The 15,314-nt window shown below is 39.9% G+C and overlaps 1 protein-coding gene across 1 annotated transcript; it reads left to right on the top strand.

Moving 5' to 3' along the window:
• Window positions 1-4,816: 4,816 nt before the first annotated feature.
• PTS (6-pyruvoyltetrahydropterin synthase) lies at window positions 4,817-14,503 on the top strand. Its single transcript, XM_020882267.2, has 6 exons — window positions 4,817-4,974; window positions 7,543-7,622; window positions 8,879-8,901; window positions 9,269-9,325; window positions 11,945-12,015; window positions 12,201-14,503. Exons 1-6 carry the CDS (start codon window positions 4,892-4,894, stop codon window positions 12,322-12,324), a joined length of 438 nt encoding a protein of 145 aa, XP_020737926.2. The 5' UTR covers window positions 4,817-4,891; the 3' UTR covers window positions 12,325-14,503.
• The last annotated feature ends 811 nt before the right edge of the window (window positions 14,504-15,314 follow it).

The raw sequence follows: 15,314 nt of genomic DNA, 5'->3' as shown, positions 1-15,314 counted from the left end.
TTATGGTGTTATATTTTCTTAGGGATCTTTGAAAACCTTAAGCATTGATACAACTTTTAAAGAGAGTTTTAAATTTATATTTACTGGAAATATCTTATGGGCAATAAAGATACATGAAAGAAAAACTAGACCTGGATCAAAAACTAAAAATTGTCACCGCCAGATAGATAGGTAACAGAGGTTCTCATACTTGGAAGAAGAAATAAAAATAAATCTAGCTAGTAGAATATGAATATAGGTCTGAAAAAGCCCCCCCCCCCCCTTTTCCCCATCACAGCCTACCTGTTGCTTCTAAGTACTCACAGAGGATGTTAAAATGGCTACTTTTTCTGCTGTCCAAGCAGATGCCACTGCAGTTGAACCACCCACTACCACCTCCTATCCTGCCCCCAGCTCAGGCTTGGGAGGCTGTTGTTTTGAGGGATGTTGTTAAAATCAGGCATTTTTCCTAATCTTCAGGTGTCTGGTTCCTCAGAGATTCATGAAAAGTTGGTATTAGGTTGGTACAAAAGTAATTGCAGTTTCAGACCATAAATTTTAAATCATTATAACTAGGCTCAACACATCTTTATTAATCAAAATAGGAACCATTACAATCAACACATTTTTGCCAATGAGAAATAAGTGTAAAAACCCATGCTTCAGGATTCGATAAACTCTTAGAAAACATTTTCTGCCTCCTGCTGGTTGTGGAAGCATTTTCTCTGCAAAAAGTCGTCGAAATGCTTGAAGAAGTGGCAGTCGGTTGGCAAGAGGTCAGATGAATATGGTGGATGAGGCAAAACTTTGAAGCCCAATTCATTCAACTTTTGAAGCATTGGTTGTGTGACCTGCGGTCCAGCGTTGTCATGGAGAAGAATTTGGCCCTTTCTGTTGACCGATACTGACTGCAGACCTTGCAGTTTTTAGTGCATCTCACGGATTTGCTGAGCATACTCTCAGATATAATGGTTTCACTGGGATTCAGAAAACTGTAGTGGATCAGACAGGCAGCAGACTACCAAACAGTGACCATGACCTTTTTTTGGGTCAAGTTTGGCTTTGGGAAGTGCTTTGGAGCTTCTTCTTGCGCCAACCACTGAGCTGGTCATGATGGGTTGTTATATAAAATTCACTTTTCATCACAAGTCACGATCTGATTGAAAAATGGCTTGTTGTTATTGCATAGAATAAGAGAAGACTATACTTCAAAATGACAATTTTTTTTTTTTAAATTTCTGGTCAGCTCATGAGGCACCCACTTATTGAACTTTTTCACCTTTCCAATTTGCTTCAAATGCCAAACAACTGTAGAATGGTTAACATTGAGTTCTTAAACAACTTCTTGTGTAGTTTTAAGAGGATCAACTTTGATGATTGCTCTCAATTTGTAATTGTCAATTTCTGATGGCCAGCTACAATGCTCCTCATCTTCGAGGCTCTTGTCTCCTTTGCAAAACTTCTTGAACCACCACTGCACTGTATGTTCGTTAGCAGTTCCAGGGCCAAATGTGTTGTTGATGTTGCAAGTTGTCTCTGCTGCTTTACTGCCCATTTTGGACTTGAATAAAAAATCCATTTGAATTTGCTTTTTATCTAACATCATTTCCCTAGTCTGAAATAAATAGAAAATAAACAAGTAATAAGTCATTAGCAAAAAACATAAAGCAAGAAATGTGTATTAAAATGATGTATAACATAACCACATTTATTAAAAAATGTATTCCAATATAAAAAGGCAAAGTTCAGCAGTGCAAAACCACAATTACTTTTGAACCAACCTAATAGTTCTTCATTTAGTTGGGCAACAGGTGGCACTAGAGACCATATAATCTTTGCATTTCTAAAACCCATCAGTTTTTACCAACAGCCCAGATCAGGTTAGATCTGTCACTTAAACCATATGCCCAAATGCCTTGTTCTCTTTTCCTTCAGTTATACTCCAAGCCCAGGCCAGTTACACTTTGCATGCTCCTTGTGCAAATTGAATGTTGCTGGAGGAACCCCCGCTTCCCCGCAAACATGTAGTTTGGGGCAATGTGAACTCATTAGGCTCACTGTACAGTCCTGGACCAACATAGTTTCTTCTCAGTTTTCATTGAGGGTTATTATAAACATCACAAACCCTATTCACTTTAGCAGAGAGATGCATACACACAAATACCACATGTTGGGGTTTGTACTGTGGCAATGAAATAAAAGTTCTAGGTTTCGTGTCTGGGTTGGTGAGATACAGAACAACAACCATAGGTACAGAACGGCAAGAAGATGCCTAAACAGAACTTAATACAACAGACGTGGGCACTTAGAGGCTGAGATAACCATAATAACATAAACCCCTTGATATTCACAGGAGTCTTTAAAAAGGCATTGTACTCCCCCAGACAAAACATGGAAGTTTTATCCAGATCTTATTTGGATCTGAAGGGTGAAGAAGACTACAGTTGACATCTGGGAGGTACATAGATGTATCTGATCATGTCTTTCTTCTCTTTATAAATCTTTACTCTGTCCTACTACACAAAGAGTGAGTTTCAAACGTATGAAGATTAGCAGTATAAAAATAAGATTTTGGTCCAAAAATGCCTGGATTCCACCTTGGCCCTGCCATCAACACAGTTCTCGAAGGAGAAGACAAAACAGGATCAACAACATTTTATAGTCTAAGGGTGTATGGCTGGCAAACCTGTGCACAAAGTTCTGGAAATTAAATGAGCATATGACTTAGGCTTGGGACTTTCCTGGTAGCTCAGCTGGTAAAGCATCCACCTGCAAGGCAGGAGACCCCTGTTTGATCCCTGGGTCAGGACGATCTCCTGGAGAAGGGATAGGCTACCCACTCCAGTATTCTTGGGTTTCCCTGGTATCTCAGATGGTAAAGAATCTGCCTGCAGTGTGGGAGACCTGGGTTTGACCCTGGGTTGGGAAGATCCTCTGGAGGAGGGCATCGCAACCCACTCCAGTATTCTTGCCTGGAAAATCCCATGGACAGAAGAGCCTGGTGGGCTACAGTCCGTGGCATTGCAAAGAGTCAGACAGACTGAGTGACTAACCACAGGAAAGCATGACTGAGGCTCAAAGCCTATGGAGTGCCTCTTCCTTTCCATAAGTTCAACTCATAACTGGTCAGTGTCCAAAGACTCAGGGAAAGAAGTATGTGGTATATAAGTGAAGGGAAAAGGGATTAGGGTGCACCCTAGTGACCTTATTAATTCTGCAGACTATTTTCAAAAAAGCTATATTCTGAGGTAGTGAGGGTTGAGACGTCAACACCTTTAACTTTGAGGACACAATTCAATTTGTAACAGGATGAATGCAAATTCATTATTGTATTTGAATACAATAGAAACTCACCACAGGGGTTTGTGCCCCAGTGAATTTGAGGGTGAATTTGGTGAGTGTCTTCGTATAGAATTAGCTTCAATAAAAAAGAGCAAGAACTCTGCAAATACTGTGACATATTTTACTAAAACAAATAAGTAAAGCAACTTTTCAGAAATTCTTTCTACCGTTTTACCTTTTGTTTTGATTCCTTAAACTGTATTCAGAACAAGGGCAGTGTTAGAGGTTTGAGTGCTTATCTCCCATGCAGTCAACACCTGAGAAACATTTATATTATAATTGATCTTGGATAAATAATTCACTTATCTGGGTCTGTGTTCTCTTATCTGTGAAGTGAGAGGACTGAACTAGAGTGTGAATCTCTAGCTCAAAAATCTCTGGTTTATAATTATTTAAAGTTATTTTATTTCCAACCCAGTGGGGGAAAGGAAAAAAATATTTGAAAACGTGTGAAGAATATTTGCTGTATAATAATAATTTAATGCAGAACAAAGAGCATATATAGTTGGAGTCAGGAGGCATTTGAGAGAAACCATCACAGGGGCTTTAATTTCTGCCACGCCCATGATTTTATCTATCCTTTCCAGTGGGTAACTATTTAATGAAAGAATGAATTGAGGAAAGATATGATCTGGTGTATACTGGGAACTGTAAATAGTTTGAGTAGATGCAAGAAAACAAGATCTTTTCAACGCAAGAAAACAAGATCTTTTCACTCTGGACATGTCTACAATGGACAGAGAATTGCTAATGTCTGTGTGTTTCTCAAGTGAACGTGCTTGCATTGTGACAACCTCGAGTGATAAATGGCTCCATGCATGCATGTGGATGATAAAGACAGCTTGAGCCGTCTCCTTAATATGACTCATTACAAATAGCCCAAAGGTAGTATTTCTGAAAGCCGCGTGATACCCCACGTGCCCTCAAATTTTGCTCCCTTTAAATAAACTATATTTAGGCTGGCCCTGGGACTCATCTCAGAATAAGCAGCAACTGGCGGTTTCTGTAACCCAGGGCTTTCTAGAAGAGAGTGGGAAGGACCTCGTTGAGCAGAGGCAACAGTGAAGGACACTAAGCCCCAACCACCTTATTCTGTCGCTCTGAGGCACGCCCACCTCTGAGTGCTTGCTATTTCAAGAGATGAGGATGGTAAGGGACCTCGGTTAGGGCTTCCCAGGTGGCGCTAGTGGTAAAATGGTAAAGAACCCACTTGTCAATGCAGGAGACATAGAAGAGGCCGGTTTGATTCCTGAGTGGGGAAGATGCCCTGGAGGAGGGCATGGCAACCCACTCCAGTATCCTCGCCTGGAGAATCCCATGGACAGAGGAGCCTGGCAAGCTAAGGTCCACAGTGTCGCAGAGAGTCGGACCAGACGGAAGCGACTTGGCACGCACAAGGGCTATTAACGGCCTCCGGCCGGCAGAGGGAACCCAGCCGCAGCGAGAGGCAGAGAGAGTGTCTGCCGGGCGCCCGCCGCGTTGCGCCGCCGCGGAGCGGGGCTCCGCCCATCCCAGGCTGGCGGCGGGCCGAGGGGTGGGGACGCCGGCCGGGTCGGGGGCTTGCAGAGCCATGAACGGGGCAAGGTCGGGCCCTCGCCGGCGGGCGCGAGTGTCCCGCCTCGTCTCCTTCAGCGCGACCCACCGCCTGCACAGGTGGGGTGCGCCCTCCACAGGTGGTGGGGACAGGGCCGTGGAGCCCCGGGGCGACGGCCCGGGTGTGGGAGGAGCCGGGCTGCGGCGGATGAAAGGCTGGGTGCGCGCCGCGGCCTCCTTTGGCCGCCAAGCTTTCTTGTTGGCGTCACAGCAGTGGCCGCTGGAGTTGACCCGGTTCCCGCGGTCCCTGTGATGTTCAAGGGAGTTGAATTCGCCCAGGTTACTCAGTGCCAGGCACATCGTAAACGGGCAGAGCGTGCTAAGTCGCTTCCGTCGTGGTCTGAGTCTGCGACCCCAGGCTCCTCTGTACATGGGGATTCTCCAGGCAAGAGTACTAGAGTGGGTGGCGATGCCCGTCTTCAGGGGATCTTCCCGACCCAGGGCTCGAACCTGGGTCTCCTGCATTTGCAGGAGATTCTTTACCACTAGTACCACCTGGGAAGCCCGAAACGCTCAATACGTGTTAGCTACGATAATGTATCAAAAGCGTCGTCTTCCCTCGCTAATGTCGCTACAGCAGGGCGAGTTTTGTCCACTTGTTACTGAACAGAAAATGAACCTGGATGTTCACTTTCCCGAGATTAGAAGCACAGTTGGGGTTCTGAACGCAGAGTACTCAGACTGCTTGATTGCACTGAAGAGCTGATTTTGAGGAGGGTGTTGCCACTCACTAGCAAGCTCTGCTGTCTGAGCATGTGTTTCGTGGTCTATAAGATGAAGATAATAATTTCTACCTAACAGGATTCACCCATCCATTCATTCACTGGAGCAGTTATTTGTTATTAGATCTTGGTGCTAGGCAACAGGAATGCAGCAGTGATCAAGACCTGTCACAGTTTTCTGTCTGAAATGTACAAACTGGTCCGTTTTGTGGCAGGTACAGTGAGATAATTTTGTGCAAAAACTTTGTGAACAGTAGCACTCGAAATGTAAGAAGTAGGTGAGCAGGAGAAAGGAAAGTAATAGAATCTCAAAAAGAAAGGGGTTATTTATTAGGAAGCTCAAATGTATGAGAGTGGTAAGGCCTCACTGAAGGTGAACGGTTGACTGGACAGGTATAGGCGCAAAAATCTATTAAGAAAGTGGTTCTCTGCCTGGAACAATAATTGAGTATTGTAATTTTAAAGTTTACCCGGGTTTGAATACCCCTCAATGGATTGGTGGGGTTATCAGTAGGCAATAGTTGAGGAGAAATAAAGCAAGAATTTAAAGAGATGTACTAGGTCATGTAATTATTTTTTTAGGAGGAATGAGTTTTTTATTCAGATTTTTGAAAAACTTATTTTCTGTTGGGGTATAGTCGATTAACAATATTATAGTTTCAGGTGAAGAGTGAAGGGATTCAGCCATACATACATGTATATCCATTTGCCCCCAAACCAAGAGGAATAAGATTTCAAGCTACATGAGGATAACCGTCTTCTTTTTTATTTAAGTTACCGTGTACCACTGCTTCATTCAGCCCATGCCTAGTGTGTAGTAGGTGCAGTCAGTCCCCACTATACAAACCTTGAAGTTGTGTACTTCTTTTTTATTTTATTTTTTTTAAGTTGTGTACTTCTTAAAGATGCGGACACACACCTGGTTCCAGCAAGGAACCAGAAACTGTGCCATCAGTGTCAGGCGTGCGTGAAGGTGCAGCCTGCTCTTTGTCTCCTGTTGTTGACGATCCTTCAGCTCTACCATTTTCCACCTCCTCTAAGGAAATCAGTCCTGAATATTCATTGGCAGGACTGATGCTGAAGCTGAAACTCCAATACTTTGGCCACCTGATGCGAGGAACTAACTCATTTGAAAAGACCCTGATGCTGGGAAAGATTGAAGGCAGGAGGAGAAGGGGACGACAGAGGATGAGGTGGTTGGATGGCATCACCGACTCAGTGGACATGAGTTTGAGTAAACTCGGAGAGTTGGTGAGGGACAGGGAGGCCTGGTGTGCTGCATGCAGTCCATGGGTTTGCAAAGAGTGGGACAGGACTGAGCCACTGAACTGAACTCCCTCCTCCAGTCACTAGCTCTGTTTGCCTGTTCACTTGATGCTACGCTAGTTCTTGTACCATACTACTGTACTTTTCAAGGTATTGTACTGTAAGATTACAAATGTTTTATTTTTTGTGTTTGTTTTTTATGTATTATTTGTATGAAAAGTCTTCTAAACCTATTACAGTACAAAACTATATAGCTGATTATGTTAGTTGGGTACCTTAGCAAACTTTGGGCTTACGAACACACTCTCAGAATGGTGCTCTTCATATGTGGGGGACTTACTGTGTTCAGTAAAGGTTGAGTTGAAAAATGAAAGGGTCTTCAGCAGATGAGTTTTTGATGTGGAACAAGGATGTTGAATTTATTTATGCTAATTTGTATGGTATGTTAGTTTAATTAGGGGACACATTGTGGTTCCTGACATGAAATTAAGTAGTGAAATTAAATGGATTTATGACTATTTGATGTGCTAAAGAATAATAAGTTGTGAAGTTTTTCAAAGGCTAGAGAAAACAGTAAGTGTAGGGGACAGAGAAGGTATCAGAACCTGTGTCATGTTGATTTTTTTTTTTTTTTTGTCAGCAAATCTCTTAGTAATGAAGAAAACTTGAAATTATTTGGGAAGTGCAACAACCCAAATGGCCATGGGCACAATTATAAAGGTGAGAGAAAAACTGGTGAAATTTTAGCCCTTTCAATAATGATGAATGACTGTTCAGCAACTTTGGTCTTAATGAGTAAGAAGCTTTATGGACAGAGCGTGAATGCTTTGAGTCTTGAATGAGAAAGTAAGTGAAAGTTCAAAATGAAAAGATCTGTTGCCTTAGTTGGATGTATCTTAAGTTATAGTTCAAAACAGAATGGTTTAAATAATTTTTTCCTTGGCCTTCCAGTACATGACATTCTTTTGGCACCATGTTTGCTTCTAATTAGGGATTGCCGAGGTCAATGTTAAAATTAGATTGTATTCACTGTGTAAGTAATGACTGACAAAAAGAGAATATTGGCTCAAGATATGCTGTATGACAGGAAAATAGGTTGGGTCTAAAACTTTGACAGCAGTGTTCTAAGGAGGTAATTAATTTATGCAAGGACAAGAGACTTGTTTATTGAGATAAGATGATATAAAAAAATAGCTGTGTAAGCCATAGAGTATCACAGAAAATGATATGGTGGAGTAAAAAGACCAGAAAAGATGTCAGAATATTGGGCTTTCACGTGTAGTTACTGTCTCTTACTTGATCTGTATCTCTCATTCTGTCTGGTCACTTATCACATACCTAATGGTGCTTCTATGAAACTGAAAGAAATATGTAAAAGTCATTAATTTGCAAAGCACTCTGATCAAGATCTTTCAAAAGTTTCACTTTTTAAAAATTAATTAATTTTAATGGGAGAAGAGTTACTTCACAGGGTTATGATGGTTTTTGCCATACATTGATATGAATTGGCCACAGGTACACATTTTTTCAGAAGTACTTGTTAATCTACAAATCATTGCTATACACTGTGTTTACAGTTTTATGAGATAAAGGACACGAGTTTTAGGCCCAGCAGTAGTTTGCTTGCTCAGGAAGGTGGGAGCAGCCCAGTGTGTAGTTGGATGTCTTCTTGTACATTTTCTACTTCTGTAGGCAGTGATTAAGCAGCATCTTGAAGTAGCGATTCCTTCCAAGTACATCAGAAGCAAAATTTATACCCTTTTTGGCCCTGGCTAGGCACTCTTTAGTTCCTCTGCCGTGGCCGAATTGCATTAGTTGATAAAAAGATCTTAACCGAAAGAACAGACATTGTAGGGGGGAATACAGCTTTGTAGAGCTGGGCTCTAACACCTAATTTATGTTGCTAACTTGTGTTTGGATGTTAACCTGTTGAAAGTCACGCTGGTTTTTTGGTTATTTTGTTTTCTTCCCCATAGTTGTGGTGACAGTACATGGAGAGGTACGTGCCAAACTTGTCTGTGGTTTGTGCAGATTGCTGGGCCCTCTTTCAGCCAAAGCGATGGATTCTGTGTTGAAAACTTCTGTTCAGATTCGTGTTGCTTCGTTATTGGTCTTTGTGTACGGTGAGCTGCTGCCATTTCGGGCCTGTCCTGTCCCAAAGCATCGTCCGTCGTGTGCTGTGTGTGGACAGGTAGAAGGGCGGTGCCGTGGAAGGGGAGCCTCGAGGACCTGGTGTTTCCATGCTGAGATGGATTGTCACGGGGACGAAGGCAGTGTGGGACCAGGTTCCGCACATGTCGCAGTCTTACAGAGGTTAAAATATGAAGAGCATGCTGTAGTAATACTCACCTTTGTTTTTTCTTTAGATTGATCCTGTTACAGGAATGGTCATGAATTTGACTGACCTCAAGGAGTGTATGGAGGTAATGGCATGCTGGATGCTGTTTTGTGCTGTCTTCTGAGTATAATATTTGATGGCCCCCTTTTCACTTCCCCAGCCAAGTACCATCAGAGGTCCCATGACCTTTCAGGTGGAATTGGGTGTGGGAATGGGGTAGTATTAATAGTTGGAGGAACTTCTCTCAGTGTTCTCTAAAGGTGTTGGGATGGCTGAATGGAAATTAGTCATGGTTGTATTACAGTGACAGGAATGAAATGTAGTGTGTTCATCTTGTCTTCTTTGTTGACATATCCTGATTTCCTCTGTTTAACAAATTCTTCCCTTCTTTCAGGACACTTTATCCTTGAAGCTTTCTATTCCTGAATTTTCCTTATATCTTTAATCACAAATTTTAATACTATCCTGTTTTATTCACTCTAGCTTTACTATAAACTCACTGGAGCAGTTGATGATAGGGATAACAAAAAAGAAGGTTTTCATTAAAAGACTTAACTGCTTATATCATTACAGAATTCTTGGATTGTAAGAGACTGCAGAGGTTATCTATGCCAGCTTCTTCCTTCCTTTGACTGAGAGTGAGAGACACTGAATAGTTAACGTCTCCTACTTGCCCTCAGTCATGTAATTAATCCTTTGCAAAGTCGGGAAGTAGATTTCCTTCCATCCAGCTTTGTTTTTGTATGCTATCATTTTACCTGTTTGTTGTGCTTCAGCTTTGCTCCTTACTTTTGCTTTAAAATTTGACATTTGTTTAATTAAAAATGTTATTATGAATAATCATTACTTCTTTCATGTTGCTTATCTTCCATATATTTAACAAGTTTGCCTGCTTTGCATCAGTCTTTTAGCTGAGCACTAGGAATCCAATGATGAATGAGACATAACTCTTAGCCACAGCATGCTCACATGACTTTATAGCAGGTGAAGAACACTAAGTGTTAAGTGTTGGTTGAATAGATGAATAGGAGAATGAGTGAGTGAGTGAACAGTGCTGTGCTCAAAGTACTTTAGGAAAGCTATAAGACAAAGTTCTTGCAAACACTAGTGACATAAAATAAATATATATACATTAAGGTTTATAAGAAACACCTAGACAGGCATACAGCGAAATACCAGAGGAGAAATTCTCTGCACTTTTTTCCCATCTTTGTTTACCTGAAGAACGCTGCATACCACATACTTTACTTTTACATTAGTAAAAGTGGCTTATGGCAGACAGAGACAAATTAGAAAGAGCCCTGTAGGAGAGGTCTCAATAGAAAAGTTGGGATCTGAACAGGAGTTTTCAGTTAAAACAAAGATTAAACAAGGATTTATTTTCTTGATATCCATGTGGATATCATTAATTTAAAGTTTGTTTGGCTTAGGACTTACTCTTTTTATATGATTCTGATTTTTCTCAGAAACTGATTGTTATTGTTATTATTAATGTACCCTTCTTAGAACCATACCATATGGAAACTTAGATTGTTCCACGAATTCTTTTTTTTAAATTGAAGTATAGTTGATCTATAATATTATATGTTATGGGTGTACAGTATAGTGATTGACATTTTTTAAAGTTTATACTCCATTTATAGTTTATAAAATATTGGCTGTGTTCCTCATGTTGTAGAGTATGTCCTTATAGCTTATTTTGTATGTAATAGTTCATACCTCTTAATCCTCTATGCTTTTATACCCTTCCTCCCTTTTCTCTCCCCACTGGTAGCCACTAGTTTTCTTCATCTGTGAGTCTATTTCTTTTTTGTTATGTTCACTAGTTTATTAATTTTTTAAGATTGCTTAGGTTTTTTCAATAGCTAAAAGTAAAAGTTTACAAAAAGTGAAATGAAAGGAGTTGCTCAGTCATGTCCAAGTCTTTGTGACCCCATGGACTGTGGCCTAACAGGCTCCTCCATCCATGGAATTTTCTAGGCAAGAATACTGGAGTGGGTTGCCATTTGCTTCTCCAGGAGATCTTCCCAACCCAGGGATTGAACCCAGGTCCTCCCGCATTGCAAGCAGACACTTAACCATCTGAGCCACCAGGGAAACTTTACAAAGAATAAGGCAATTACAATTCTTGCCATTGACAAAGAAAAATGCTGTGTATAATATATATAAGTATTAAGAAGCCAGTCTTTACATGTTTTTAGTTTTCTTTCTAAGAGCCCAGGATCATTGTTAAATTACTCCTATGGCAGAAACTCAGAACACCTTACATAATTTCAGTCTTAATCTGCTTTATAAAATGTAGTGCTCATTGAAGGTGTGTCCTAACTATATTGTGGCGTTGTGCTGAAGGTGAGACTGTTAGAGAAAAGTATTTGTGGTATCGTTTTGGACCGAATTCAAGAAGTGTTAAACTAAATTTTGAATCACAGAGGCTTGTTATGAGAAAGAACCAGTAAATTCTCTATTTTTTGGTTTCTTACCTCTCTGCATTCAGTAATGAGGATATCCAGCCATTATGGAGAGCTAGGCCTTTTTTTATTTTACAACTTTAAACTTTCTGAGATTGTTTTGTAAGACACAAAGTTCTTGCAAGTACTGAGTTAGTGACGAGATGATAAGGCAAGATTTAGAGGCGAAGGTAGGACACTTTGAAATATGGTTCATAAATGGAATCAGTGATACTTTTCCTTTGTTTTGTCTGTAGGAGGTGATTATGAAGCCCCTTGATCATAAGAATCTGGATCTAGATGTGCCATATTTTGCAGACATTGTAAGGTGAGTGACTTTTATTTTATATAAATAGTAAGAAAGAAGAATTTAACATTTTACTTGATGATTGTGTGACTTTTTTTTTTTTAGTGTAATGATATCTTTTGAAACTAGAATTTTTATTCTCTGTAAATATTAAACATGAAGTTTCGCTTATTTGTCTTTTGACCTTCTTTCCTTTTCTTCTCCAGCACAACAGAAAATGTAGCCGTATATATCTGGGAAAACCTCCAGAAATTTCTTCCTGTGGGAGTTCTTTATAAAGTAAAAGTATATGAAACTGACAATAATATTGTGGTCTATAAAGGAGAATAACTCCTAGAGATTAATTTCCATCCATATTTGAAGATCTTTATCCCCTTGAACAATTAAGAAGTCATCACCTAACTGTTGCACTTCCACATTGTGTTCTGGAATCACTGTGAGTGAGTCCTGTTCTAGACTCAAATCTAATTTAAAACCAAGTTTGTAATGTATTCTGAGTATCATTTAAAGAGTTGTTCATCTGTAGATTAAAATCACTTCAGCAAAATGTTCTGGTGTAGAATTATTTGGAAGCAAAAGAAATGTTTTTTTTTTTTTCCTTTATCTCATTTTTAGTATTCACTTTTTCTTGGTATAATATAAATGACAAAAATGTTTATAAGACTGACAGTAGGTGAATCTTATAAAAAATACCAGTGACCACAAAGTCTGGAAACAGAGACTACATAATATTTCTAGTAGATTGAGCTCCCTTGATTACTCTTGTAGGATATGCTAAACATGTTCCATTGGAAAAGGGAATGGCAAACCACTTCAGCATTCTTGCCTTGAGAACCCCATGAACAGTATGAAAAGTCAAAAAGATACGGCACAGAAAGATGAACTCCCCAGGTCGGTAGGTGCCCGATATGGTCCTGGAGAAGAGCAGAGAAACAGCTCCAGAAGGAATGAAGAGGCTGAGCCAAAGCAGAAACAGTGCCCAGCTGAGGATGTGTCTGGGGGTGCAAGTAAAGTCTGATGCTGTAAAGAACAGTATTGCATAGGAACCTGGAATGTTAGGTCCATGAATCAAGGTAAATTGGAAGTGGTCAAACAGAAGATGGCAAGAGTGAACATCGAATTTTAGGAATCAGTGAACTAAAATGGACTGTAGTGGGCTAATTTAATTCAAATGACCATTATATCTACTACTGTGGACAAGAATCCCTGAGAAGAAATGAAGTAGCTCTCATAGTCAACAGAAGAGCCCAAAATACAGTACTTGGGTGCAGTCTCAAAAATGACAAAATGATCTCTGTTCATTTCCAAGGCAAACCATTCAATATCAAAATTCATTATAATATCAGTAATCCAAGTCTACGCCCCAACCACTAATGCTGAAGAAGCTGAAGTTGAATGGTTCCTTGAAGACATATAAGACCTTCTAAAACTAACACCAAAAAAAAATGTCCTTTTCATCATAGGGGACTGGAATGCAAAGGTAGGAGGTTACGAGATACTGGGAGTAATAGACAAGTTAGGCTTTGGAGTACAAAATGAAGCAGGGCAAAGGCTAACAGAGTTTTGCCAAGAGAATGCACTGGTTATAGCAAACACCATTTTCCAACAACACAAGAGATGACCCTACACATGGATAGGGCCAGATGGTCAATCTGAAATTAGATTGATTATATTTTTTGCAGGCAAAGGTGGAGAAGCTTTATACAGTCAGCAAAAACAAGACCAGGAGCTGACTGTGGCTCAGATCATGAAGTCCTTATTGCAAAATTCAGACTTAAAGAAAGTAGGGAAAACCACTAGGCCATCCAGGTATGACCGAAATAAAATCCCTTATGCTTACACAGTGGCAGTGACAAATAGATTCGATGGATTAGATCTGATAGAGTGCATGAAGAACTAGGGACAGAGGTTCGTGACATTGTACAGGAGGTGCTAAGCAAGACCATCCCCAAGGAAAAGAAATGCAAGAAGGTGAAATGGTTGTCTGAGGAGGCCTTACAAATAGCTGAGAAGAGAAGAGAAGCAAAAGGCAAAGGAGAAAAGGTGCACGCTTGGTCAGTGAGAATTAGACTTGAATCGTCTGGCACAGTGCGTTATAAGTGAATGTACGGGGACTGACGGGGCTGCCTTTTGGTAGTGCATGCTGTTCACTGCAGATTTGCTCACGGAACCCTGAACTGCTAGTGAGGAACGCTGAACATACCACAGAAGAGGAGCAAACTGCTCTTGTGTATTTGTCTGTTTTCAGACCTTACGGCTACCTGAACCATTTAAACTCAGAAGACTGAAAAATAATCACATGTCTTAAACCTTGTTAAGATAATCAGCATGAAAAGGATATGTTACTCTGTACAGCATCTCTTTATGGAACTTTTTCCTAGTTAATCTTGTTTTGTTCTGATCACTAAATCACCTGCTTCAAGTTGAGCTGCTTTTGTGGCATTCATCTCTGGTATCTTTCTTCATGCCAAAATCTACAAGAATATATTTGCTTTCTTCCCATAAAGAACAGTTCTCACTTGTGTTCTCATTTGTATTTTAAAACCAAGTTCCTTAAATATAGGGTTCATTTTTCTCTTCACATATTAACTAGTACACAATGGATTCTTAGAATGCTGCTGCCTGAAAAGAGTAAAAGGACTTGTGCCATGATTAGTACACTAAAAAAATTTTCAAAGGAGTATATACTTTGGAGAGTTTAACTGCATGTATTTTACAATCAATTTTGACAGTAATATGATGCCCACTTGATCAAATTTGAATGTCTTTAGTTATCAGCACAATTTTTATGGTACTTAACTTATATTTTGTATAGATTACTTGATAGGCAGGATAACAATAATTTGGTAAGGCAATTTATGTTTTAATTTTTAAAAATTCCATTCAAGGTGAGTGTTATTTCCATTTTACAGATGAGAAAATTGAGACTGAGTTGAGTTTTAAGCTACTTGCCTAAACTAACTCAGCAAAATAAGTAGTAAACTGAGTGATGCTCAGTCTGACTCCCAAGTACAGACTTAAAAAAAAAGTGTATACATTTCAATACTTTTTTGATACCAAATTATGCAGATTTAATATCATGTTAAAAAAACATTTTTTTTTTGTGGTAACAGTCACTCCAGGTATTTGAGTGTTCAACTCATGAACACTCCAGGTGTTCATGAGTTGCTTCTAGAGAACATTTTTCTCCTACTTGCTCTTCTTAGGAAAGTGAGAATTCTATTTATATACTGTTTATCTATCTATCTAGTAAATGAGTGAGTGAGTAGATGAGTGAATGTTCAAGGATAGGATATAGATCTTTTTAAAATCTCACCTAG

This window comes from Odocoileus virginianus, chromosome 10 (genome assembly GCF_023699985.2).
Source record: "Odocoileus virginianus isolate 20LAN1187 ecotype Illinois chromosome 10, Ovbor_1.2, whole genome shotgun sequence".
NCBI lineage: Eukaryota > Metazoa > Chordata > Mammalia > Artiodactyla > Cervidae > Odocoileus > Odocoileus virginianus.
This window is presented reverse-complemented; position numbering and strand designations above follow the sequence as displayed.

Coding starts and splice junctions, on each gene's coding strand:
- PTS (XM_020882267.2), top strand. CDS start 4,892: ATGAACGGGGCAAGGTCGGGCCCTCGCCGGCGGGCGCGAGTGTCCCGC. Junction 8,902..9,268: donor TGGTGACAGTACATGGAGAG/GTACGTGCCAAA, acceptor TTTTTTCTTTAG/ATTGATCCTGTTACAGGAAT. Junction 12,016..12,200: donor TATTTTGCAGACATTGTAAG/GTGAGTGACTTT, acceptor TTTCTTCTCCAG/CACAACAGAAAATGTAGCCG.